Source organism: Pelophylax lessonae (assembly GCF_965119305.1).
Source record: "Pelophylax lessonae genome assembly, chromosome: 5".
Lineage (NCBI taxonomy): Eukaryota > Metazoa > Chordata > Amphibia > Anura > Ranidae > Pelophylax > Pelophylax lessonae.
In genome coordinates, this window is record NC_138772.1 from 517,586,267 (window position 1) to 517,611,829 (window position 25,563).

Genomic DNA, 25,563 nt, shown 5'->3' on the forward strand with positions numbered 1-25,563 from the left:
TTATTTTCCCTTGCAGTATTAATTTTATTTTATATTTTTATTTTTCTATACAGTTTTTTTTAATTGTTATGCCTAACCGAATTACGAATACAAAAGCACTCAGTTTAACCACATAAATGTAGGCCTCAGTGTGTGAATGAGATTCTCCCTTTCAGTCTCCACAGAGAAATTAAGATGTTGCTTCCTTCAGACACTTGAGCATGCAATTTCTATAATACCAATACTTATGTGATAATAAATCTGACCTGGGAAATAAGAGTTTGAATTTCCAAATAGCCATTTCTGCAGATTTCCTATGACCTCTAAAAGTGGGTATCACAGCAAAAGACAGTGTTAATTATTCACGTCTATTTTAAAAGAATGAAAAAAAAACAAAATCTATACAGTTTTCTTTTCCATCTATAAACAATCCTAAAATACATAGAATACAAAAAAAAAAAAAGGTCATTCGTGAAAACAGACTTCATAAAATGTAATTTTGTCCCTTAAAAACTAGACTGGGATGAAGTTGTGCAGTCCTACCACCCAATCGGGTTTCATCTTGGCCTGCTTGATCCGTTTTCTTCACTCTAGTTTTTAAAAGCCAGCACGGACGTTCCTTCTATCAGCATATGCAAAAAATTCTGTGCTACATGTTTCTAACTTGCCAAAAAATAAACAAAGGGTGGTTTTAAAATGACTTACCTCTATGTTAATTTTAACAGTGCAGCGAACGTCTACATTAACGTGTTTAGGGGGGTTCAAATGAGACCCAGCCAGCTAGGTCCTGTGGTGCATATGTAAATTTTTTTAATATACTCCCTGCTACCATAAATATAATTATATAATTGCCTTAGCCTTTTAATGAATTATAATTACCTTTGTTATAACTATCCCTTTATTTAATTAGTGAAGTAATGTGAGCACACAGAAGAGAGAAGCACAAACACAAGAGTGGTTTGAGGATTTAGCATTGAAATAAAAATCAATCCCTTTTAATAGGGGCAGAGACCTAAAGTGCGCTATCGATGTGAGCAGTGGTGTAGCTATTTTGTTGGGTCAAAAATATTGAGAATATGGAATTTCAGCCTATTAAATTGGAGCTGAACTAAAAAAAGCTAAGATCCGAGTTGTTATAGAGGACATCTAGAAACGTTTAGAGCTGGTCCACACTAGCGTGACTTGTCAGCCTGACAAGTCGCGCTCCCTCGCGGTCCATTGACCCCTACAGGACCCGTTCTAATAGGAGCGACACAAGTCGCTCCGACTTGGAAAAAGGGTCCTGTACTACTTCGGGGCGACCTTGGAGCGACTTGCATAGACTTCCATTATGTGAAGTGCCTGCAAGTCGCTCCGAAGTCGTGGTGCATGGTAATGCACAAGTCGCCCCCGAAGTAGTAAGGAGTCGTGTCGCCTTAGTGTGAACCGACTCTTATTGTACCTAAGCAGTACCCTGATAAATGTCTCTCTGGTCTTGCATTCCTCCTAAAAAATAGCAGTGCACTTCCTGTGAGTGTGCCTAGGCACTCCTATAGCTGCATATCTGCAGTGTGAGATCTAAGGCACTGCTGCCTCGAACTGCCAGTCTCAGGAGATCTGGGGTGAGGTTTGGTGATCTCAATGAGGAAGAAAAGCCCTGCCTTTGCCAAGGTAGCCACGTCCACACAAAACACAGTGCAGAACAAGGAATACTAAGTCAATAATAGGGAAACATTCCGATGCAGGGAGACCAAAGGAAATACTGGTCATTTGTCCTCTGCTTGCCTTTTTTTTTTGGGCACAGCTTCCAAAGTTCAGTTCCTCTTTAAGTACTATGATAGAAGTTAGATGTGATGTCACTGGTTTTGTCTACAGAGGATAGTCTACAGCAGCCTTTTTCAACCTTTTCAACACAGGAACCCTTGAAATAACTTTTTAGGCTCCGGGAACCCATGCACAAAATGACCATATCTCATGATACATTAGTGTGATGGTCAGTGGGAAGAATGCTCCTTACACTTGTGGTCATTGAGAAGAATTACCCACCTCAAGATACATAAAAAGTCAATGGTGTCATTGGGAACTTATCAGAGAGGCAGATATTGCTCATTGCTCAAGGAGCCCCTAGCAACCTCTGGAGGAACCCTAGGGTTCCATGGAATTCTGGTTGAGAAAGCCTCGTCTATAGACTATACAGAGGTAAGACTGCAAAAACTGATTCAAAATTGTATTTGTTCCGAGACAAAATGGTCCCCACACAAAATTGCTGTCTTTACTGTTGGTAGACCATGTTACACTTTAACCCTGGCTACACTGCAATACACTAAGTAATTAAAGTGGCATGCTGGGATTGACAAACTACTCCTGAAAGAATGAGATTTAATAGCATTTAAAAAAAATCTGGAACACTGTATTACTGTATGGCTTATTTGGACTGTATCACCATGGTAGATGCAAGCGTTAATGTCTAGATTACAGTGTGAGTGACAGCATGGTGAACAATGGTAGTCTTCATCACTAAATCCCCCATTACATGCTAAAACTTTTTTTTTTTCAATTTTTTTATTGCTCATAATTGTTAATAATTTATAATATCAGCATTAAAAAAACAAAAAAAACAACAAAGAATTTAAAATAATAAAAAAAATATTAGCCATAGTGTTTGTATAGGAAAAGTTAGGTTGCTCTGACGCGAAGGTGGTCTACACCTCATATTAAGTAGCCCCATGGCTGTTCCATTGAACTGCACCCGCCCCTTGCCAAGCAAACGGGTTATCCGCTGTCCATCTGTACAAGTCCAAAACAGAATGCAAGAGGAGGGGCAATACAACCCCCAGTCCTTCATCCTTTGTAGGAACACTTTCTTATTCTTGCTTTTTTTTTTTTTTGTCCGGTCCAAAGCTTTTAAAATTTACAAGGGTTTCTTTGAAACTAAAATATGGGTTTTGGCACTTTATGGAAATAAAAATGAATCTGTGAAATGAAAAGCAGGAAAAAAAAACATAAAAAGGGATTAACTATGTGCAGAAGTAAAATCACTATTTACAATTGGAACACCAACAGATTCTAAGGTTGTCTTTTCTATGCTGCTGTTTTTGGAACTATTGTAGTATTTGTTTTTTGAAGAGTTTGTCAACCCTCTGTATGCTCCTACAAAATCCTCCGATCATAGATTGGAATGGATTAAAGACAAGTGTCAGGGTGCAGTTCCTTGTACCCGGCTCGGAAGACACTCCCTATTTTTTTTTATTTTTCTCTAGGAAATTCGAGGAGCCGAGCGATCATTTGTGGTGGTGTTCTTCAGTTTGACCCCACGGCGAATTGCGTTGAGCATATCTTCTCCCTGCGGTGCATCTATCAGAGCAGTATCTGCTGTCTCGGGGTCTGGTTGGCCTGTGGGTTCAGGAATGACAGGACCATCCTGTTCATCTTCTTCCTCTTCATTTTCTGACCGACCTGACCTTTGCTCTTCAGCAATAACACCAGGGGTTCCTGGGACAGGGGGGTTTACAGAAGCTTGTCCACTCCATAAGGATGCAGGTATGTCCCCGCCCAGCACGGCTCCTTCTGTGATGGATGGTGAGTCAGGGCTCTGTTCAGGTGACTCTTCACTAGTGTTGCTGGGAAGACCACCTGGAATGTCTGGGACAGTTGGGGTTTTGACCGGGATAACTGGTGTCTTTATTGGAATGGGACCTCCTCCGATGGTTCCGCGTCTCACTGACGGCTTGGTAGACGGTGTCCTCCGGATGGTGGCCACACCAGGAGTGACTATAACAGGCGCAAAGTTGGCTGGCAATCCTGCCGTGGACGCAGGGCGCTTGGATTGAAACATCCTGCGATATGACTGACTGATGTCGCTGTTTCTCGGGATGGTGGAGGACTTGTCGAAATCCTGTTGCTCTTGCTCCTGATCTCCACTCACCGAGAAGTAATCATAATCTGAAACTAGAAACAAAAGGGAGGTATGAGTGTTAAGTGAATTTCCTGTAGAAGACTTTGGGGTTTTATTAATGTGGCCGGGATAAATACTGTATTGCAGAGTTATTTTTCACCATAACATGCAAGTAGGGTTTCCATTTCATTCTTCCACACAGGCATAAAAAAGAAAAGACTGCTATTAACAAAAGAAACTAAGATAGTTCTTCCTTAAAACTGATAAACCATACATATGGACACATTATCTACTTGCCGACCACATAACTTAGTTATATGGTGGCAGAGCGGCTCTCCTGCGCTGGATCACCCTGCACTTTCAGGTAGGGAGCACTTGCTGTGGAAGTGCTGTGATTTAGCACACGGCATGCCAGCCAATAGATGTCTGCTGACACCCACTGATCGGCGAGGAGCGACACAGAACGGAGCTCTGCCTATGTAAACAAGGCAGAGCTCCGTTCTGAAAGGGGAAAAGTTGATTGAGTGATGGAGTCCTGCAAAGCAGGGAAAAAAATCCATCACTTCTCCTAGTAAAAAGCAGCACACATAGTACACAAAGACTGATTAGGCACAAATTAAAGCCTTTAAACATCCTAGATGTTTAACCCCTCCCTGGTGTCATTAGTACAGTGACCATGCATATTTTTAGCACTGATCAATGTGGGAGGCAGGATTCTGGGAGGATGTCCATGGATGCCATCCCAGAACTGGAAGCCCGGAGCTTGGATGGAGGAGGGGGGGGGGGTCCCTTCATGGTTTCTTGCACCAGCCACCTGAAGGTTCTAGTCACGCCTCTGGTAAGGGGTGTCTGTAGATAAAAAAACAAACTGTGCAGCTCTGACTAAAGTTGAATAAGGCACTTGCAACAGGTGTTGGCTATTTACATACCCTATGAAGCCTGACTGAAATACTCCCAGGTTATTGCTAGGAAATTGCTTAATGAGGCCCAGTCATCACTGCTCTCCTCCACCATCATTAAGCCTTAAAAATTCTACCAATGCAACACTGAATATTCAGATTTTTGCATAAGTCTGGTTATGACTTGCTCTCTTTAACCACTTTACGACCGCTCACTGTGCCTCTACTGCGGCACAGTGGCTCGTTCCCATCCAGCGACGTAGACCTACGTCGCTGGACTCCTCCCCTTGTGGGCGGCGCTCACGCGCCGCCGGAGGCTCGCTCCCGCACCGCCGGAGGCTCGCTCCCGCTGTTTTCAGTCACAGCAGGAGTTGGGCCAGCGATCGCCGCTGCTCTTCTCCGATCGTCGGGGAATCGAGTTTGGAGATCCGCCCGCTTGTGTAAACGAAGCGGGCGGATCTCCTAAGTGACAGATTGCAGGGTTCAGCATAGCTGAACATGCAATCTGTCCCTGTGTCACTCAGTGACCTCCCCCCACACACGTTAGTAAGCACCAAGTATACATTAACCCCTCCCTCTCCAATAAAATTAACCCCTTCCCTGCCAGTGTCATTTTTACAGTAACAGTGCATATTTATAGCACTAATTACTGTAGTAATGTCACTGGTACCCCCAAAAGTGTCAAAAATGTCAGTCAAGGGTCCGATCTGTCCGCCGCAATGTCGCAGTCCCGCAAAAAAAAAAAATCGCAGATCGCCGCCATTACTCATTAAAAAAAAAAACACCAAAAATGACAAATCTTTCCCTTAGTTAGTAAACGCAATAACTTTTGCGCAAACCAATCAAAATACGCTTATTGTGATTTTTTTTTTTACCAAACATATGTAGCAGAAAACAAATTGGCCAAAAATTTTTTAAAAATTTAGATTTTTCCTTTTTCTTGGGGGGAATTTCATATATGTGAAAAATATTGTTATGTTTTCAAAATTTACGCCCTTTTTTGTTTATAGCGCAAAAAGTAAAAATCGCACAGTTGATCAAATACCACCAAAAGAAAACTCTGTTTGTGGAAAAAAAAGGACGTAAATTTCGTTTGGGTACGGCGTCGCACGACCGCGCAATTGTCAGTTAAAGTTGTACAGTGCCGAATCGCAAAAAGTGACCTGGACGTAAGACAGCAAAATCCTCCGGTGGTAAAGTGGTTAATATAACAACTCACAGTACCTTTGATGCTAATTCGAGGCTGTGTGTAACAGTTTTTATCTGTGATGTTTTAGAATAAGGCCTATTGTGTTCCTCACCTTGTGATGGGATGGTGTCCTCTGAACAGCATGGGGTGGTGGTTTGTGTGCTGTATCCACTGGAGCACTGCAGGGAATCTCGACTGCTCCTCTGTGTATCAAGCTGCAGTCCTCTGCTCAGGGCTAAAGCCAGATCGTCACAGTTTTCTGCTTCTTCCCCTTGCTGGTGGGGGGGACACAAAAAAAAGAATAAATGAAAAATTCCTAAGAAAGCAAATGTTGTGATCGAGTCTATTGTGGTAAACAGATATGGACAACCCGCAGACCTCCAACTCTTAAAGTCCTGGAATGTCTGCTCAATCAGGCTTCAACTCAACCTCTGGAGACCCTGAGCAATGCTGACACCTCTAACTCTTTGCTAGAGGCCCGCAGGTTGTCTCCAGACCAGAGGTGCCAGATCTGTAGATTATGATCCAATCAGATATATTATTTGTTCTGCTAAAACAAAACTCCTTGGAGTCCTTGCAGGGCAATTGGAAATTTGGAACTACTGAAAGAATAATGTATGTGCCTCCATGCATTTGCAACTGAACCCAGAGCTGCATTTGCAATTGGGGGATCCACAGTCAAGCCAAAATGACAGATCTATCCCATTTATGGTCAGAGCCATATGATGGAGGGTGGTTGTCCCAAAGTATTTTGCTAGTTTGCAAAACTGCAGTTTGGGGTCATAACTGGGATAGGCCCATCTTTTGCTCATTTACTGTGCCAAAATTGTAGGCTTATCAGCCTACAATTTTGGCAATTGTTGCCTTGCTGTAAAAAAAAAAAAATGGCGGGGCACCTCTGCTCTAGACAAACCAAATATCCATTCTGGCAAACTCAAAGTTAACAGTTAAAAAGCATAAAGAGAAGATAACGAGATGTTAAAAGAGCCCTGTCATGGTCATTTCTATGGTTAGGCGTACTATAGTGCAGAAAGAGTTTCTAATTAAGCTGTAAAATAAAGCATGGTTTCCTGAAGATTGGTGTTAGCAGCTAGAGAAAGAAGAGAATCTGAGAACAAAGGGTTAGAGACATGCTTTTTGGTCAAATTAAACTTTACCCTTGATGCCATGGGCATTCTTGCACTGCGGGGTGAATGAGCCTCATTAATTAGTCCGGGATGCATGAACTGGGCTCCTGAAGAAAGGTCGACTTCACGTTTGCGTCTCTGAAGAGTGTTCATCACAGGCTGGTCGTATGGACCTGGCTTAGCCCAGTCCTGAATGAAAGGTTAGAGGCTGTATATGGATGTCACCAACATGACTCTTTTTAAGGAAAGATTACTGTCCCCCAAAGCAAGTACACAGAGAAATGAGAACAATGACAAATATCAGGGCTGGATTTTTCATTATGTCAGGCTCTTATTTAGCCAGCAGAGATAAATCCTCTGCTTTAATGCATGGCACTTGACTTAGTGAGATAACAAATAATACTGCTTCCAGCTAACAAAATCTGTTCTTTCTCCTTCCTGAAAAAAAAAATCTTTACCTGGCATTGGTAGACCACATGCAGCTGGGCTCTTAACTGCTAGCAGACAATTTCTACAAGTCTATAAAAAGGCCCTTATAAAACTCGCTTACTTGCTGGTAACTGGATGTAAAGGTGTATAAGTGCGCTAGAAGTAAAATAGTGAAGATTTCCACTCTAGACATATTTGTTCTCTACTAGTACCCTAAATCAGCCTTTTTCAACCAGGGAGCCTTGGTAAAAAGCCTAAAATTACCCAAAATTACCCAAAAATTGTACACAAGCCAGCAGGTGCATCAAGCCTGCCTTTTAGTTACACAAAGCCACAGGTTTTTATTGAGCACCATTTCAACCTTCCAGCCACCGGCATCCCAACAACCAGTGATGTCATCAGTGTTGAGAAGGGTGTTGATCGCCTGCACAGTATCCTTGTTTGACCCTCCCCTGCCCCTCTCCATCAACACTGGGGTCACATTAGCTGAGTGCGAGAGAGAAACTGAGGGAGAGGAGAAACACTGGAATACTAGTCGGTACTAGTGTGCAAAAATGTATTTGATTTGAAAGAATACATCACCTCTAACGTTGAGTGTCCTACGTATTGATGCTGCTGCATTATGAAAAGGTTTTTTACATTTTAGAACTGGGTGCCTTGAGACTTGTCCATAATTTTAAAAGGGGCCTTAATTGAAAACAGGTTTAGAAACACTGCCCTAAATAATATACATTTCTTCTTGAATGCTTCCTGAAAATAGCAGTGCACTTCCTGTGCCTAGGCACTCCTGTGCCCTGAACCTCAAAGCTGTAGATCTAAAGTAAAAGGATTCAGATTACAAAGGGAAATTTCTAAAGAGAGAAAATCGAAGGCACTGCACTGCGTCTTCTGACTGCTAGACTTAACAGATTTGGACTTAGATGTGGGCATGTCACTACTGTACTGCTCACAATTCCCCTTGCAGGAGTGGAAGCTGTATCTGGGGGTCTACAGTGCAAGGAGTCTTTTGCTTCTGCTTCATTCATTCTGTGGATCTGTGTTTGTGGATCTGGATTTGCACAGCCCTGCCCCTAAGCCTCCATCCCTCCATAGAGATACAATGTGAGGCAAGGCAGGTCGGTAATAGGGAAAAGCTATACTAGCTCTAGTTTTTTGACCTTTGTGTGCCTCTTTTGGGCACAGCCTCTGTAGTACAGAGCATCTTTAACTTGTAGCATCCCTACACCTAAGAGGCCACTGGCACAATAGACTCGATTGGCTCCATTTAAGTATCTGTATAGTATTGCAGCCAATTCCTCTCCTAGTATTAGAATAGTAAAACTCCCAATGTAGTAAGAAGGATCCAAAACAAAAAGATATGCACAGAGCCCTGGTCTCAACCCCACTGAACGCCTTTGGGGTTAGAATGCCAATTATGAGCTTGGTGTTCTCATCAAATATCAGTAACCTTACAAATGCTCTTTTAGGTAAATGGGAAAATTCCCACAGAAAACTCCCAAAATACTGTAAAAAGCTATCCCATAAGAGCTGATGTGGTTAAAGCTGCAAGTGGGGAAGGGAGGGGAGGTTGGTAATAGTGATCGACCAATATAGTTTTTTTATTGCGGATACCGATATTTTGGTCATCAGTCATCACATATCGTTATCGGCCGATATTGGCCGATATTTTCGTACATTAAAAAATGTTTTATTTTATTTTCTTAAAAGGTACTCTGGTGGAGGGATCTGGGGGTCTAAAAGACCCCAAACCCCTCCTCTGCACTTGAAAGCATTCAAAACGCCAAGTTTGGCTGTTTTTAATGCTGTAATTTTTTTAAATTTGGTGCCAAGTACCCGGAAGTGATGTCATGACATCACTTCCGGGTTTTTACATGGAGACACGATCAGAGCTGAATGCGGCTTTGATAGGGTCTTCGGTGCCGTGCAGGCTGGTTGCCCGGGTCTCCTGGTGGAACGGGAGACCCGGGCGGGCAACGGAAGGCGGCGGGAGGGGGGGGGGGGGACATCCCCTCCCGGTCCTTGTAATGACAGCCGAGCGGCTACTCAGCAACATCGGCTGACATTACAAGACAGCCGACCGTTGGCTATGGACGCCGGTACCGGGGTGATACCTCTAGCTGCAGGCATCACTCCTGTGCAAGCACTTTCCCGAAATATCGGCAATATCGGTAACCTCCGGGGCCGATTCCGATATATCGGGAAAAGTGCATATCGGCCCCTAATATATTGGCTTTGCCGATAAATCGGTTGATCCCTAGTTGGCAACTCCATATTAATGCTCATTGGTTTAGAGTGGGATGTCTAACAAGCTGATATAGATATAATGGTCAGGAGTCTACAAACTTTAAGGCCATAAAGCATAATATCCAGTTATAACCACTGGTTTAAATGCTAGTCCTTGAATTAAATTCACAAGTACAACATCACCAGAATGAAATAATTACACCTAAAACGTAATTACACCTAAAACGTCAAACTAGGAAACTGTATACGTTTTCTGTCCCTACCAGATGGTAGGACTTGAAGGAACACTACTGCCGGAAATATTTTATTTTGATAATTGGAGGCAGTTAAAACTTGTAATGAGTACTGAGAACGTCAACTGCTTTTTTACATTCTTTTATTTGTGTGAATGAAGCCCAAGGTGACCAGCAAATCCTGGAGTCTTGGTAACCAATTATGTAAATCCAGCCCTGCTATAAGTACAAAGGAAAAGTAATAATTGAAGGGGCCGTCAAAAAAGACAGCATGATCTTGAAGACAACATGGACCCATGAAAGGACTACTGTGGAGTTAGAAGTCAGACACATATTGAGCAGTGCTACAGAATGAGAACAACAGAAGTTTAAAGTTGGAAACTTTAGATTTAAAATGATTACTTAGTTGAAGAGTCTCTTCAGTTAAAGGACCTTTGATCATGTAACTGTTTACTTAGAAGTTTGACCAAGATCTAGGCTGTGATGTGTACGTAGTTCATGGTTTGAGTTGAGGGTCATGTGACTGATAAATAAATCTGTCGCACTTTAACCACTTTACCACCGGAGCATTTTGCTGTCTTACGTCTGGGCCACTTTTTGCGATTCGGCGCTGTGCGAATTTAACTGACAATTGCGCGGTCGTGCGACGCCGTACCCAAACGAAATTTACGTCCTTTTTTTCCCACAAACAGAGCTTTCTTTTCGTGGTATTTGATCACCTGTGCGATTTTTACTTTTTGCGCTATATACAAAAAAAGAGCATTTATTTTGAAAAAAATAACAATATTTTTAAATTTTTTTTTATATGAAATTCCCCCCAAAAAAGATGTAAAAACCAATTTATTTTGAAATTTTTGGCCAATTTGTTTTCTGCTACCTATGTTTGGTAAAAAAAATCACAATAAGCGTATTTTGATTGGTTTGCGCAAAAGTTATTGCGTTTACTAACTAAGGGAAAGATTTATGTCATTTTTGGTGTTTTTTTTTTAAACGCGTAATGGCGGCGATCTGCGATTTTTTTTGTGGGACTGCAACATTGCGGTGGACAGATTGGACCCTTGACTGACATTTTTGACACTTTTGGGGTACCAGTGACATTACTGCAGTAATCAGTGCTATATATATGCACTGTTACTGTAAAAATGACACTGGCAGGAAGGGGTTAATTTTATTGGAGAGGGAGGGGTTAATGTATGCCCGGTGCTTACTGACGTGTGTGGGGGGAGGTGACTGAGTGACACAAGGACAGATCCAGGGTTCAGCTATGCTGAACCCTGCAATCTGACCCTGCCTGTCACTTAAGAGATCCGCCCGCTTGTGTTTACACAGGCAGGCGGATCTCCACACTAGATCCCCGACGATCAGGGAAGATCGGCGGCGATCGCCGCTGCTCCTCCCCTGGCCCGACTCCCGCTGTGACTGAATACAGCGGGAGCGAGCAAGGGGAGTGTCTGACGACGTAGTACTACGTCGTCAGACGATAACGAGCCACTCTGCCGCAGTAATATTACTGCAGGCAGACGTAAAGTGGTTAAATGACAATTGCGTGGTCATGCAACACTGTACCCAGACTAAATTTTTATCATTTTGTTCACACAAATAGAGCTTTCTCTTGGTGGTATTTAATCACCAATGGGTTTTTTATTTTTTGCTAAATAGAGGAAAAAAAAAAAAATAAATAAAAAAACGACATTGTTTGTTTTTGCTGTTGTAATATTTAGCAAATAAATAATCTTTCTTCATGAATTTAGGCCAAATGTATTCTGCTACATAAGGGCTCTTTCACACGGGCGTTCCGTATGTCCGTTTTTCATCCCATCCGTTTGCGGATGAAAAACGGACATAATGTATCTCTATGTAAATACGGATGTCATCGGATGATCATCCTCCGACATCCGTTTTTTGTCAGTTCAGTTCAGTTTTTTTGAACGGAGGAGAACCCTATTTTTTCTTCCTTTCAAAAAACGGAACTGAAGCAAAAACGGATGTCAGTGGTGTCATCCGCAGACATCCGTATTTACATAGACATGCATTATGTCAGTTTTTCATCCGCAAACGGATGGGATGAAAAACGGACATACGGACCGGATGACACAAGTGTCATCCGTGTCCGTTACAAAAAAAAAAAAAAGGACCTGATCGGGCAAAAAACAAAGGAACGCCCGTGTGAAAGAGCCCTTACTTTGGGGAAAATAACCCAAATCAGTGTATATTATTTAGTCTGTAATAAAGTATTATAGAGTCCACAAACTATGATATACAGTGGGTACGGAAAGTATTCAGACCCCCTTAAATTTTTCACTCTTTGTTATATTGCAGCCATTTGCTAAAATCATTTAAGTTCATTCTTCTTCCTCATGAATGTACACATAGCACCCCATACTGACAGAAAAACACAGAATTGTTGACATTGTTGCAGAGTTATTAAAAAAGAAAAACTGAAATATCACATGGTCCTAAGTATTCAGACCCTTTGCTGTGACACTCATATATTTAACTCAGGTGCTTTCCATTTCTTCTGATCATCCTTGAGATGGTTCTACACCTTCATTTGAGTCCAGCTGTGTTTAATTATACTGATTGGACTTGATTAGGAAAGCCACACACCTGTCTATATAAGACCTTCCAGATCACAATGCATGTCAGAGCAAATGAGAATCATGAGGTCAAAGGAACTGCCTGAAGAGCTCAGAGACAGAATTGTGGCAAGGCACAGATCTGGCCAAGGTTGCAAAAAGATTTCTGCTGCACTTAAGGTTCCTAAGAGCACAGTGGCCTCCATAATCCTCAAATGGAAGACGTTTGGGACGACCAGAACCCTTCCTAGAGCTGGCCGTCCGGCCAAAATGAGCTATCGGGGGAGAAGAGCCTTGGTGAGAGAGGTAAAGAAGAACCCAAAGATCACTGTGGCTGAGCTCCAGAGATGCAGTCAGGAGATGGGAGAAAGTTGTAGAAAGTCAACCATCACTGCAGCCCTCCACCAGTCGGGGCTTTATGGCAGAGTGGCTCGACGGAAGCCTCTCCTCAGTGTAAGACACATGAAAGCCTGCATGGAGTTTGCTAAAAAACACCTGAAGGACTCCGAGATGGTGAGAAATAAGATTCTCTGGTCTGATGAGACCAAAATAGAACTTTTTGGCCTTAATTCTAAGCGGTATGTGTGGAGAAAACCAGGCACTGCTCATCGCCTGTCCAATACAGTCCCAACAGTGAAGCATGGTGGTGGCAGCATCATGCTGTGGGGGTGTTTTTCAGCTGCAGGGACAGGACGACTGGTTGCAATCGAGGGAAAGATGAATGCGGCCAAGTACAGGGATATCCTGGACAAAAACCTTCTCCAGAGTGCTCTGGACCTCAGACTGGGCCGAAGGTTTACCTTCCAACAAGACAATGACCCTAAGCACACAGCTAAAATAACAAAGGAGTGGCTTCACAACAACTCCGTGACTGTTCTTGAATGGCCCAGCCAGAGCCCTGACTTAAACCCAATTGAGCATCTCTGGAGAGACCTAAAAATGGCTGTCCACCAACGTTTACCATCCAACCTGACAGAACTGGAGAGGATCTGCAAGGAGGAATGGCAGAGGATCCCCAAATCCAGGTGTGAAAGACTCGTTGCATCTTTCCCAAAAAGACTCCTGGCTGTATTAGATCAAAAGGGGGCTTTTACTAAATACTGAGCAAAGGGTCTGAATACTTAGGACCATGTGATATTTCAGTTTTTCTTTTTTAATAAATCTGCAACAATGTCAACAATTCTGTGTTTTTCTGTCAGTATGGGGTGCTATGTGTACATTCATGAGGAAGAAGAATGAACTTAAATGATTTTAGCAAATGGCTGCAATATAACAAAGAGTGAAAAATTTAAGGGGGTCTGAATACTTTCCGTACCCACTGTATGTCTGAAAATTGATCATTCCTGATGTACTGACAGCCTATCTCATTTCTTGAGGCCCAAAAATGTCAGGACAGTACAAATATCCCCCAAATGACCCCTTTTTGGAATGAAGACAGTCCAAGGTATTTAGTATTTAGTAAAAGGCATGGCAAGTTTTTTGAAGTTTTTATTTTTTGTCATAATATTTTGAAATGTTTATTTTTTTTTTTTTAATATTGTCACCAGTGCAGTACAGCGTCATCATATAAAAACGGGTGTGACAGTGATTAGAGACACTGACTGGTGAAAGTACAAAAAAAACCCAAAACATTTTCCAATTTTTTTTTATTATATTTTTGTTTTTATTATATTTTTGTTTCTATTATATTTTTTTTAAGTTTTTTTTTTTACCAGTGCAATATAATGGTACCATAGTGAAGTGATCAGTCATTTATTTTTACACATTTGGTTATGGCATTGAGTAAAATCGGTTCTTTCAGTTTTTGTTGTGATTAGCTGCAATTGGCCACAATTGATCACATGGCGCAGATGGGCTGTGATTGGCCCAGTCTATACAATCTAATCCCTGTGACCAATCACAGTTAGCAACACTAAGGCTCCATGTACACGGGACGTTGGAAATGGCCGTTTAGGAGCAGTTGGGCGTTTTTTTCAGAAGCCCCTGTACGCAGCTCCATGTTATCTTATCTGTCCATGTACACATGGTCGTTTACAGTCATTTGCAGGCAGTTGCGTTCAGGGACTTTTTTTAGAACGCAATTATTTGCATTCGAACGTGTGTTTCCCGGCGTTTCAAACACACAAACGCGACCGAACGCGTCCGAACGCGATGACCCGCGTTTAGCGTTCACGTTTTTCCATTTTAAAGGGGAATCATTTTTTTGACCTCTATGAACGGTTCTAAATGCAAACGCCAGCAAACGCCCGCTAAACGCGGGTACAAACGCAACCTAACGGACGTTTCAAACGTCCTAAAAATTCCAGCATTCAAAGGGACTTTTAACGTCCCGTGTACATGGAGCCTAAGAATGGCTTGAAAGGAAGTCAACCATTGTTTACAACTGTAATGTGACCTGCTGTGATTGGTTACAGCAGACACATGGTACAGTAACAGGAGAAAATCCAGAGGAAAATGATAGGCCAAATACAGAAAACAGTACAATCAAATATAATTATTTTAATTTTATAACTAGGACCTATAGATGTAAAAACAGTTATATGACCAAAAGTTCCCATCAAAATAAAACATAGGGCAGTGACGGCAAACCTTGGCACCATAGATTTTTTAGAACTACATTTCCCATGATGCTCATGCACTCCATTGTAGTTGAGCATCATGGGAGGTGTAGCTCCAAAAAATCTGGGGTGCCAAGGTTCGCCATCACTGACATAGGGTGTCAAAATCCAATCCAAGGCAAATAACTGCCAACTTACAATAACGGAAGAAACAGATTACAGAACTGAATTTTAAGCAAGAAAATACAATTGGCAGACAGTGAAATGTATGGGACTCCACAATGCCTACTAACCTCACCATAACTGAATAATTAGTTTACAGCCCATTTATGTTTCCACTTTGTGTGTGTTTACTATATGTGTGCCTCGTGAACGGTCATGTGTTTCTTTTATGCATTTTCCATCCTTTTCTGCACTGTCTGTAAATCCCCCCCAAAACAAGTATCATTAAAACTCTAAACCTTCTGCATTAATCAATGGTTAAATGTAGTATAATACTCTACTAGAGTTTTCAGGTTGAGATACACATATGTATAGTGTACAGTTTGCCTTTTATTGCCTTTAAGTGTTATATATCCCTATGGAGAATGTTCTTGCTGGAATCCACGCATTAGCTTAAAAGCGGCTTGTTATGGGGTCACTCAGCAGGGGGGAGGATCCCAGAGTGCCAGGCAGGGGACCCAATAAGAGGAGGATCTGGGCTGTGCAAAAGTAGCTGCACAGAGCAGGTAAGTAACTGCGGCAGGCTGGCCCTCCTGCACGAACCGCCTTAGGTATATGTCGGTCGCGCGCCTGCAGCTAGGGGGCGAGCAGTGGGGACTCCGATGAAAGGGGCAGGCGGCTCCGATTGCCACCGGACACCCGCGATTGTTCCCCGCTGAGAGAGAAGAACGGTCAGCTGTTCTTCTCTCTGGAATGATCACAGAGCTCCTGTGATCCTTCTATGTAGGATCACATGTCTCTATGATCATTTCACAAGCCCAACCCCCACACAGTTAGAATCACTCCCCTAGGTACAAATTTAACCCTTTGATCGCCACTGGGTTAACCCTTCCCTGCCAATGGCATTATTACATTAACAGTGCATATTTTTAGCATTGATTACTGTAGTAACGTCACTGGTCCCCCCAAAAGCGTCAAAAATGTAAGTTAGGGGTCCGATCTGTCCACAGCAATGTCGCAGTCCCGTTAAAAATCGCAGATCGCCGCCATTACTAGTAAAAAAAAAAAAAAATTATATACATTTTTCCCATAGTTAGTAGACGCAATAACTTTTGCACAAACCAATCAAAATAAGCTTATAGCGATTTCTTTTACCAAAAATATGTAGCAGAAAACAAATTGGCCTAAAATGTTTTTTTGGGAATGTTATATAGCAGAATGTGAAAAATAGTTTTTTTTTTTCAGAATTGTCGCTCTATTTTTGTTTATAGCGCAAAAAATAAAAATCGCAGAGGTGATCAATTACCACCAAAAGTAAGCTTTATTTTTGGGAAAAAAAAGGACATCCATTTTATTTGGGTACAGCGTCGCACGACCGTGCAATTTTCCGTTAAAATAACGCAGTGCCGAATGGCAAAAAATGGCCTGGTCATTAAGAGGGCAAATCCTTCCGGTCCAGAAGTGGTTACAAAAAAAAATCAAAAATTGTAGGTTTAATTTTACTTTAAGCATTCTGTGCTCCAGGGGACAAAGTACATGTAGTACTTAGTTCCATGCTCCTACGTGCTTTGTAAGCCTAGCTAGGAGAGTAGACTTCCCAAAGGCCATCCAACACACCCACCCAATTGCCACCACTGGTCTAAGGCAAGTTCTTGGAGTGGAGACAAGCGTCAGTTAACAAGAAGCTTGCTATCTACGTTGTTGAGCATCTCGTCCAACCTGTTAGCTAGGCCTACAAATGAAGGAACAATGGACTATGTGTATTCCATGTACTTTGAACTAGGGATCGACCGATATAGCGGGAGCCGATATGCACTTTCCCCGATATATATCGGAATCGGCCTTTGGATTTACCGATATTGCCGATATTTAGGGAAAGTGCATGTACCAGAGTGATGTCTGTAGCTAGAGGCATCACCCCGGTACCGGCATCCATAGCTGACGGTCGGCTGACTTGTAATGACAACCGATGCGGCTGAGAAGCCGCTTGGCTGTCATTACAAGGAGCGGGAGGGGACGCCCCCCCCCTCTCGCCACCTTCCACAGCTCACCCCGGGTCTCGCGTCTCACCAGGAGAACTTGGGCATCCTTCCTGCACCACCGCCGTCTGACTGGGTCTCCATTTTTTTTTAATTCGGCGTCGAGTACCCGGAAGTGATGTCATGACATGACATCACTTCCAAGTACTGGCGGCGCCGAATTAAAAAAACTTGGCGTTTTGAATGCTTTTAAGTGCAGAGGAGGGGTTTGGGGTCTTTTAGACCCCCAGATCCCTCCACCACAGTACCTTTGGCATTAAAAAAAAAAAAATTTTAATGTCCGAAAATATCAGCCAATATCGGCCGATACCAATATTCTATGACCAAAATATCGGTGTCGGTCGATCATTACTTTGAACCCTGGGGGACAGAACAATGAAAAAATTAAGTGAGAATTCTTCTTGAATTCTGTACCAAAAATTAGCATTACATGGAACTACACTAGAAGATGAATAAAGCTGAGAGAGACAACACAGTGTAAGTAGTACTTTTTTAAATACTTATAATTTTAAAATTCTACAGTTTTCCTTTTATTCTGATCAAAATGATTTTAATGCATAATCATTTTTGGACAATCTAGAGAGATGGTGAGTTCAGTACGGTTGTGTAGTCTTTACAAAAAGATCAAAACTTTACAGAAATTAGGAAACCCCGGACAATGGTTTGATTAGATGACAGGAAAGAGGAGATGGGACATCAAAGCCAAAAGCCGCACCACACAAACACAAACCTTCCAGGAAGGGATCTTGGATGATGGCAACATGCCTGGACCAATGGTGTAATAGTGATAGTCTGGATGAGCGGAATTAGATCGGGTCCAGGGGCGGGACACTGTGAGCGGGAAATGGGTGAAATGGCCTGCCATAGGCATTTCGCCATAGTGATGATACCCATTAGACAGCTGGAGACAGACAACATGGAGGAGGAAAAAAACAAAACCGGGAACAAAATGCAAAATCAATACAATGGTAAAGGTGATTAAAATCAAGCTGAGATTGATCCACCTCTAAACCCAGGGGTAGCAGCCATTTTGTAGACAGCACCACAAAAAAAAAAAAAAAAAAAAAAATAGAGGTGTTTCTAGAACACATTCTGTGTTAAATTTTCTACCATAGGTTAGGGTATGAAAGTGGACACCTATCTGTGGACAACACACTCCTTCCTTCCACAACTCTATTCTTGTAATACTGTACATGAGGCCTATTGAGGGATGATCATAACAATCTGCCGACAGTGACATAACTTAGGCCCATTTCTATAAATGCCTGTGAAGGTTCTTCTTTACCCAGGTCATGGTATAGTTAGTCGTAGTTAGTCACATTTAACTGGGCTTGAGGTGGTCAGCAGACTGGCTTAGTGGTTAGTACTTCTGCCTTGAGTCCTTGGTTTGAATTCTAACCAGGACACTACCAGCATGTAGTTTGCATGTCCTCTCCGTGCTTGCATGACATTTCCTCTGGGTACTCAAATTCCCTCCCACACTCCAAAGACATGTTGGAAGGGTATTTTGCTCCTGTCTACAGTATATTGGCCCTATAATGTGTATGCATGAAAGGTAGGGAGCTTAGTTAGATTGTAGTCTTCTTGAGGGGAGAGACTGATGTGAATGTAAAGCACTGTGTAAATTGTGGGCGCTATATGAATACCCAATAAAAAATAAATAAAAAAACGTTCTAATGCAGGGTTACTCAACCAAGGTTCCATGGAACCAGGGCCATCTTTTCCATTGGGCATGCCCGGCGGTTGCCCGGGGACCCCACTTGCCAAGGGGCCCCACACACAGGGTGGCATTTACACTGTCCCCCCCCCCCCTAGGCCAGTCTCCAGATTAGTTTACCTGGTGGTCTAGGTCCCCCCCCCCCATTGTCCGCCGGTGGCTCTGAGTCTCCCTGCACACTGGTTGCTAGGAAGGCCAGCCGATTGGCATCTAGCAACCAGTGACGTTCTGAGAGGACCCATCATGCACAGCGGAGGAGGATCCTCCTCGTCGTCTCGTCCTCCTCTCTCCGCGCCTAGAAGATGGGCTCCACCCACCTCCTCCCTTCATGTGCTGTGCAGCCGTTATGGAAGGTAAGCAGACTGCTGCAGCTGCTTGATTTCTTTTTTCTCACTCTCTCTCCATCGACTGTGCCATCCTTTTCCTGCCCTATATATCCTCCTCTGTGTGTGCCATTCTCTCTCTCTCTCTCTCGGGGCCCCAGTGCACTGCATTGCCCGGGGGCCTATAAGGCGCTTAAGATGGCACTGCATGGAACCATAGGGTTCCTCCAGAGGTTGCTAGGGGTTCCTTGAGCATTGAGCAATTTCTGCCTCTCAGATAAGTTCCCTCTGACACCAATGAATTTTTAGCTATCTGTAGGGTGGTAATGCTTCCCATTGACCACAAGTGTAAGGAGCATTCTTCCCACTGACCATCACACTAAAAAGTCATTTTTAATAGGGGTTCCCTGAGACCTGAAAGTTATTTCAAGAGCTCCTCCATGCTGAAAATGTTGAGAAAGGCTATTCTAATGTAATTAGAACTGGAGACATGCCCTGGATAAGCTCTAATATCTTCAACATTACAGAACAAGTCCAGTTGAATGTAACCAACTACAACTAGATATCTCTTTATCTGAAATGTACTATGGGGCCTAGGCTAAATTTTCACAATTAGCTCACAAAATGGCTGCCTTCACCCAAGGTAATGATGGCTCTGTACAAAATAAAAATAAAAAAATATGATAAATGGACATGAAATAACAGTAGGGTAAATTGATGTGTGATAAAAAAAATACCATTAAACTCAATAACAATTTAAATGTATGGAACCAACAGCATCCACATCCAAAATATCTTCACAACAAATGTATACATAAAGCCCAGCTCATGATAATGGAAAATAAAACTGCTGCAAAACCCCACAATGTATTACCAGAAAATAAACACATTTTTATTATTAGATTAGAAAAATAAAATGTTGGCGCATAAACAGATAGTATTAGATGGCAGATATATAGAAAGTTTAAAGTGGTTGCAAACCCATACATATACCCCGTGAAGTGACTAGCCTCAGGTGATACAAGAGACCTCATTTCCACATTAGGTTAGATTCACACTCTTATGGGTGGTGCGGCTTACGCTTGTGCCGGCACAGCAGCCCGTTGATTTAAATGGGATTTGAATGGGATTCTGTACTTGTGGGAAATGCAGAGAAAGAGTCCCTGGTCCTTTTAAAAAAAAAACACGTCCACATGGAAATGCACCGTATTTTTGCACCCGAAAAGCTCTTCTTGGGGGTGTCACTAGGAATCAATGGAACACTTTTGCATCTGCAAAAGAGAAGTGCATTTTGCCTGCAGGTCGGGAACGAGAGCGGTTTGCACGTGTTCCCTGACCCTTGATATTGTAAACTTAGGCTAAATTGGGATGGACGGTTCTCAGAAAAAAACCTCATGCTTAAAATGGTTGTAAAGGCTCAAGGTTTTTTACCTTCATGCATTCTATGCATGAAGATAAAAAAACCTTCTATAAGCAGCGGCCCCCGTAAAACTTACCTGAGCTCCATCATGATCCAGCGATGTGCACAACAGTCTCGGCTCTCTTTGGACTCTCACCGCTCATTAGCTGAGACAGATTGGCTCCCACTGCTGTCAATCACAGCCAGTGAATCAATGAGCAGAAAGAGGGGGCTGGGCTGAGTCGCGGCTGTGTGTGTGTGAATGGACACGCAGAGCTGCGGCTCAGGAGTGTGCTTGCTTGGGTGCCCCCACAGCAAGCTGCTTGCTCTGGGGGCACTTGGCAGGAGAGAGGTGTCCTCCCCCTCCCTGCTAGCTCCGACTGCTGCTATAATTTCTGAGTGTTCTTTCTACAATCCCGTGCTATATTAAATAAGGCGTCCCAGTGTATTTGGTTTTGTAAAAATAAGCCGATGTATATCTTTTTCATAGCGCCGCTCACGTGACCGGCCGCCTCTCTCCACCTAGCTGATGTCAGTGGGGGTTTCTCGGCCCCTCCCACTGTAGCTGTGAGACTGGGAGAAGAAAGAGGAGGCCGGTCAGGTCAGCGCCAAGCGGTGCTATAAAATAAGGTATAGAACGGCCTATCTTTACAAAAACACATGCACTGGATACATCAGTTAATGTAACACAGGGGATTGTAGAAATGACACTCTGTGGCTTAAAGTGGATGTAAACACCATTCATAAAATCTGGCCTGGGCACATATATCTGTAGTGTTTACTGATCTCCCTCCAAAGCCCTAAGTCCTGTGTTTTTCTGCTGCTCTGTTCCTTCAACATGATAACTTCTGACAAGTTCTCCGACACAGGAGATAAAAGCAGCTGGAAATTTGTGTTGGGGTGGGTGCATAGAGATAGATTAGCAGAGAGCTGGTCTATTCACAGCACAGCTCTGCATGTTTATACCTTCATCTGCCTATGTGGAAGGAGGTGTGCCTTTCCTCCAATCAGGTGTCACACAGTGTATGCCCAGACTCCCCACCCAGTGCTGGAATAGAAAGAGAAAATTCTAAAATGATGTTCACTTTCTAAACAGTGTAGAAAGCTGGAGAGAGCAGATATACATGTAAAACTTATGTAGGGAGATTTCTTTCATCTCTGTGTATCATCTGAGGTTGTTCACTTCACTGGGTATATGTGAGGGTTAGATCCACTTTTGCAAAGCATGCTCTTAATGGCACCTGTGCCAAGTGGCTGACCTCCTGTGTTCAGAATGCAGTGGGGCAACCAGGACACGGAAGCCATTGGAGATCACTGGATAGGGTCTACTTCAGTGATTTTCAGCTTGCAGGGGCATCAGTTAGGTATGGCATATACTGTACATATGGCCAATGTAACTGTATAAAATATCCACACCTGGAAGCCATCTTTAGCAGATTCTTTCATTTTTTTCTCCATCAATCAGTGATCTGCTTATCATGCATGATTCATATTAAAATTGTCATTTTCTTTTCATTCCTAACAAGTAACAGTTTTGTTTTACTTATACTACTATTGTATCTTCTTTTACTATATTCAATATACTATATTCTACATACTTCTATGTCATTTTTTTCAGCAAGCTAGTGACCGATCACCTCTTTTTCCTATGTAACACATTATACCTATAAAAACTTCAATAAAGGAAAGGAAACCAAAGTATCCTGAATTCTGTACACAACCCGTCTGTGTATATTAGTATCATTTACACAAGGTCATTTATTATTCTGATTTGTTGGTTCTTAGATCAGTTGACCTGTAAAATTACTCCAATTTAAATTTTATCTCGATTACAGATTATCTGAGATTGAAACAGTGCAAGAAACAATATGAAAAGGTATTCGTTTGGATGCTACAAAATAATTGTTAGTTCCCAGGTAATCATCAGCTGTACATATTGTAATACAGGAACACTTCAATGGCTGAAAAAAAAAAAACATTCACCTTGTCAGTGGAGGCCCACGCTCCCATGGTGGACCCGGAGCTCACAGATGTGGGAGAACTACACTCGCTGACCGACTGGCAGGTTTCAGATGCTTCAGAGGAGGCAGAGCTGGATGAATTCTGGAAACATGGGAGACGTGTGAACGGAATATTGGGAGCAATCAATAAGCAGAGGAAAGAAGAAGCTAAAACATCACTGTTATTAGACTGTATCAAAATCCAAATTGCTTTAATTATTCAAAATATGATCACATAAAACAGCCAACATGTTTCAGAGGCCAAAAACACTTCCCTCTTCATCAGAGGAGGCAGAGCTGGATGAATTCTGGAAACATGGGAGACGTATGAACGGAATATTGTGAGCAATCACTAAGCACAGAAAAGCAAAGGAAAGAAGAAGCTGAAACATCACTGTTATTAGACTGTATGGGAATCCAAATTGCTTTAATTATTCAAAATATGATCACATAAAACAGCCAACATGTTTCAGAGGCCAAAAACACTTCCCCCTTCATCAGGTATCAGTGAACTTTAACAAGGCCTAGATTGACTCCATAAAATGAACTACGAGATAGATCTGTAGTTTGCTAATAAAGAGATCAAGAAGGATGCATTCAGATGGGTGATCAGACCCGTCCCTCATATCTGAGCTGCTGTCTGCAGGGGCGAACTAGGAGCCGTCTGCAGGGGCGCCCTTCTGGCTTTTCCTGCTCCGTACTTTGACAGGTAGGGGAGTTGTACTGATGCCACCCCTGGTCGGTTTTTGTGTCTTTTAGCCACTCATAACCTCTAGCACAGAACTGAGGGGGTTTTAGAGCACTTCCTGAGCTCCGTGGAACAAGTCTGATAGGCGGGTGGGCGGGGACAGAAGAGTGGGAGAGAGAACACAGCACTCACAACACTCTAGCTCCTTCCTTCCCAGGCTGACAGGAGAAGTGATACTGCTATCACTACTCCTGTCAGCAGCGGCACCCCCCTCAATGCAGCGCACAGTGCAGATGCCCCCCTGCCCCATCCCCCCCTAGTTTCGGCCCTGCTTGTAACCGGTACACAGCAAATCTTTCAGGATACAAATTGAGAAGCTGGCATTGACAACCTATTTTTGAATCGTAAGGACTTGGGGCCATCATACGAATTCTTACTTAATCTGCTTAACTGGCCATATACTAGTAGAATTTTACTGCAATTTTTTTTTTGTTTTAATACCATTCTATTTCCTAATCATCAATCGGGTCAAACTGATGTTTGAATTCAACCAAAGTGGGGAGAATATTTAAAAGAACAAGGACAACATTTTTTTTAAGAACAAACAACTTTCTAACCATGTATTTGGTTTTCGTTCAGAAATAAAATGTTATTGCTGTCCGTATCTCCGTATTCCATATTTTCCTTTAAAAAGGAAGTAAACCCTCCTCTGCAACTTTTACCTATAGGTGCTCCTATGATAAGGCTTACCTATAGGTACTGTAAATATCTCCTAAACATGTACCGTTTAGGACATATTTACCTTACATGCAGCCAGTGACATCACTGGCGTATGCGCTCTGAAGGAACGGCCGCTGGTGCCGTTCCTTCAGAGCCCTGTGTGCGTGAGTGACATCACCGCGGCTCTGGCCAATCAGATGGGCGGATGCCGCGATCCCAGAAGACGGGCGACTGAACATGTCGCCTGTCATTCAGCTAAGCGGGTGGCACAGCGGTGGCTCGTTCTAAGGTAAGTATGCAATGCACACTAGCTCATTATGTGTTTCTCTTTCAGGTTGAAAAAAAAAAATTTTTTTATGGGTTTATAACCTCTTTAAGCAGAACTAAATCCATCAATTTAAGGGTTTCAAAACAGTTACATTGCTGGAATGCCGGGATTGCTAACTGTCACATTTACTTGTGCTTTCAACCAAACTGTTAAACCATCAAATGGCTGATGTCATAAATGATCACATAAAACAGAGGCCAAGATGGCAGCTTCCTTGGCTGAAAACAATAGGAGGGTTTAGTTCCGCTTTCATTTCCCGTCTGATACAAGTTGTCACTGGGACAGGGAGTAGGGAAAAATCTCCCCAACAAGGCCTCAGACTGAAATAAAATCCCAATAGGAGTTCTGACAATGCCCAACTCTATTAAGAAAAAGTTTCAGTTTGAGAACCAAGTTTTTGGAGCATACAGTCCAATAACGGTGTTGATGAGCACCATGATCAATGACACTTAACAGACCCCAAATCACACAGACTTCTGGCTTACCTGGTTGACAGCTTCCGGTGGCATAGGCGATGGAGACTTTGACTGAAAAGCATCTTGGGAAATGAAGCCAGAATCATGGGAGGAGACGCTGGACAGCCTCATCGGTGCCTGCTGGGGCAGATTGGAGCTGCGATAGCGATAGTGTGAAGTAGGTGAGTGTGAGTGCGAGCCGCTCGACCTCGAGTCACTACTGTTAACACTGTTCAGACTGCTGTGTGAGACAAGGGGAAGGTGGGAGAGGAGAATACGAGGGGGGTAGCAAAATGTGGGGGCAGAAGGGTGAGGGGAATGAAAAGAAAAAAAAAGGGAAAGGGAAAAAGGGAAGGGGAAAAAATCAAGCACCAAATTATAACTCCACAAATTTCCAGCAAGCAGGCAGCAAGACCGACAAATGACACACAGACACACTTAGCACAATGACTGCAGTATCCCACGTTTCAGGCTGTTGGAGATGCTTCTTCAGGGTGCCTGCTACAAGCTAGTGCTGCTGTATTGTGGTCAGAGGAAAAACAAAAATTAAAGAAAGCTGCACCTCTGTCATGTTTCTTTTCTTCAACTTCAAAAATTGTTATTGTCACTTGGATAAATTTGCAG

General features: G+C 42.8%; 1 protein-coding gene across 1 annotated transcript; it reads right to left on the reverse strand.

Annotated features, from left to right (window-relative positions):
- Positions 1–2,355: 2,355 nt before the first annotated feature.
- Positions 2,356–25,161, reverse strand: LOC309555849 (protein MTSS 1-like). The gene is made up of 6 exons (XM_082258015.1): positions 24,970–25,161; positions 22,732–22,851; positions 18,040–18,210; positions 7,099–7,257; positions 6,054–6,216; positions 2,356–3,906 (listed from the first exon to the last, which is right to left on the reverse strand). Exons 1-6 carry the CDS (start codon positions 25,069–25,071, stop codon positions 3,215–3,217), a joined length of 1,407 nt encoding a protein of 468 aa, XP_082114141.1. The 5' UTR covers positions 25,072–25,161; the 3' UTR covers positions 2,356–3,214.
- Positions 25,162–25,563: the final 402 nt, after the last annotated feature.

Bases quoted from the DNA above. Each gene is read 5' to 3' on its own strand.
- LOC309555849 (XM_082258015.1), bottom strand. From the start codon at position 25,071: ATGAGGCTGTCCAGCGTCTCCTCCCATGATTCTGGCTTCATTTCCCAA. The intron at 22,852-24,969 runs GTAAGCCAGAAG...CCATGTTTCCAG, and splicing joins CACCGGAAGCTGTCAACCAG to AATTCATCCAGCTCTGCCTC. The intron at 3,907-6,053 runs GTGAGGAACACA...TTTTGTTTCTAG, and splicing joins GGACACCATCCCATCACAAG to TTTCAGATTATGATTACTTC.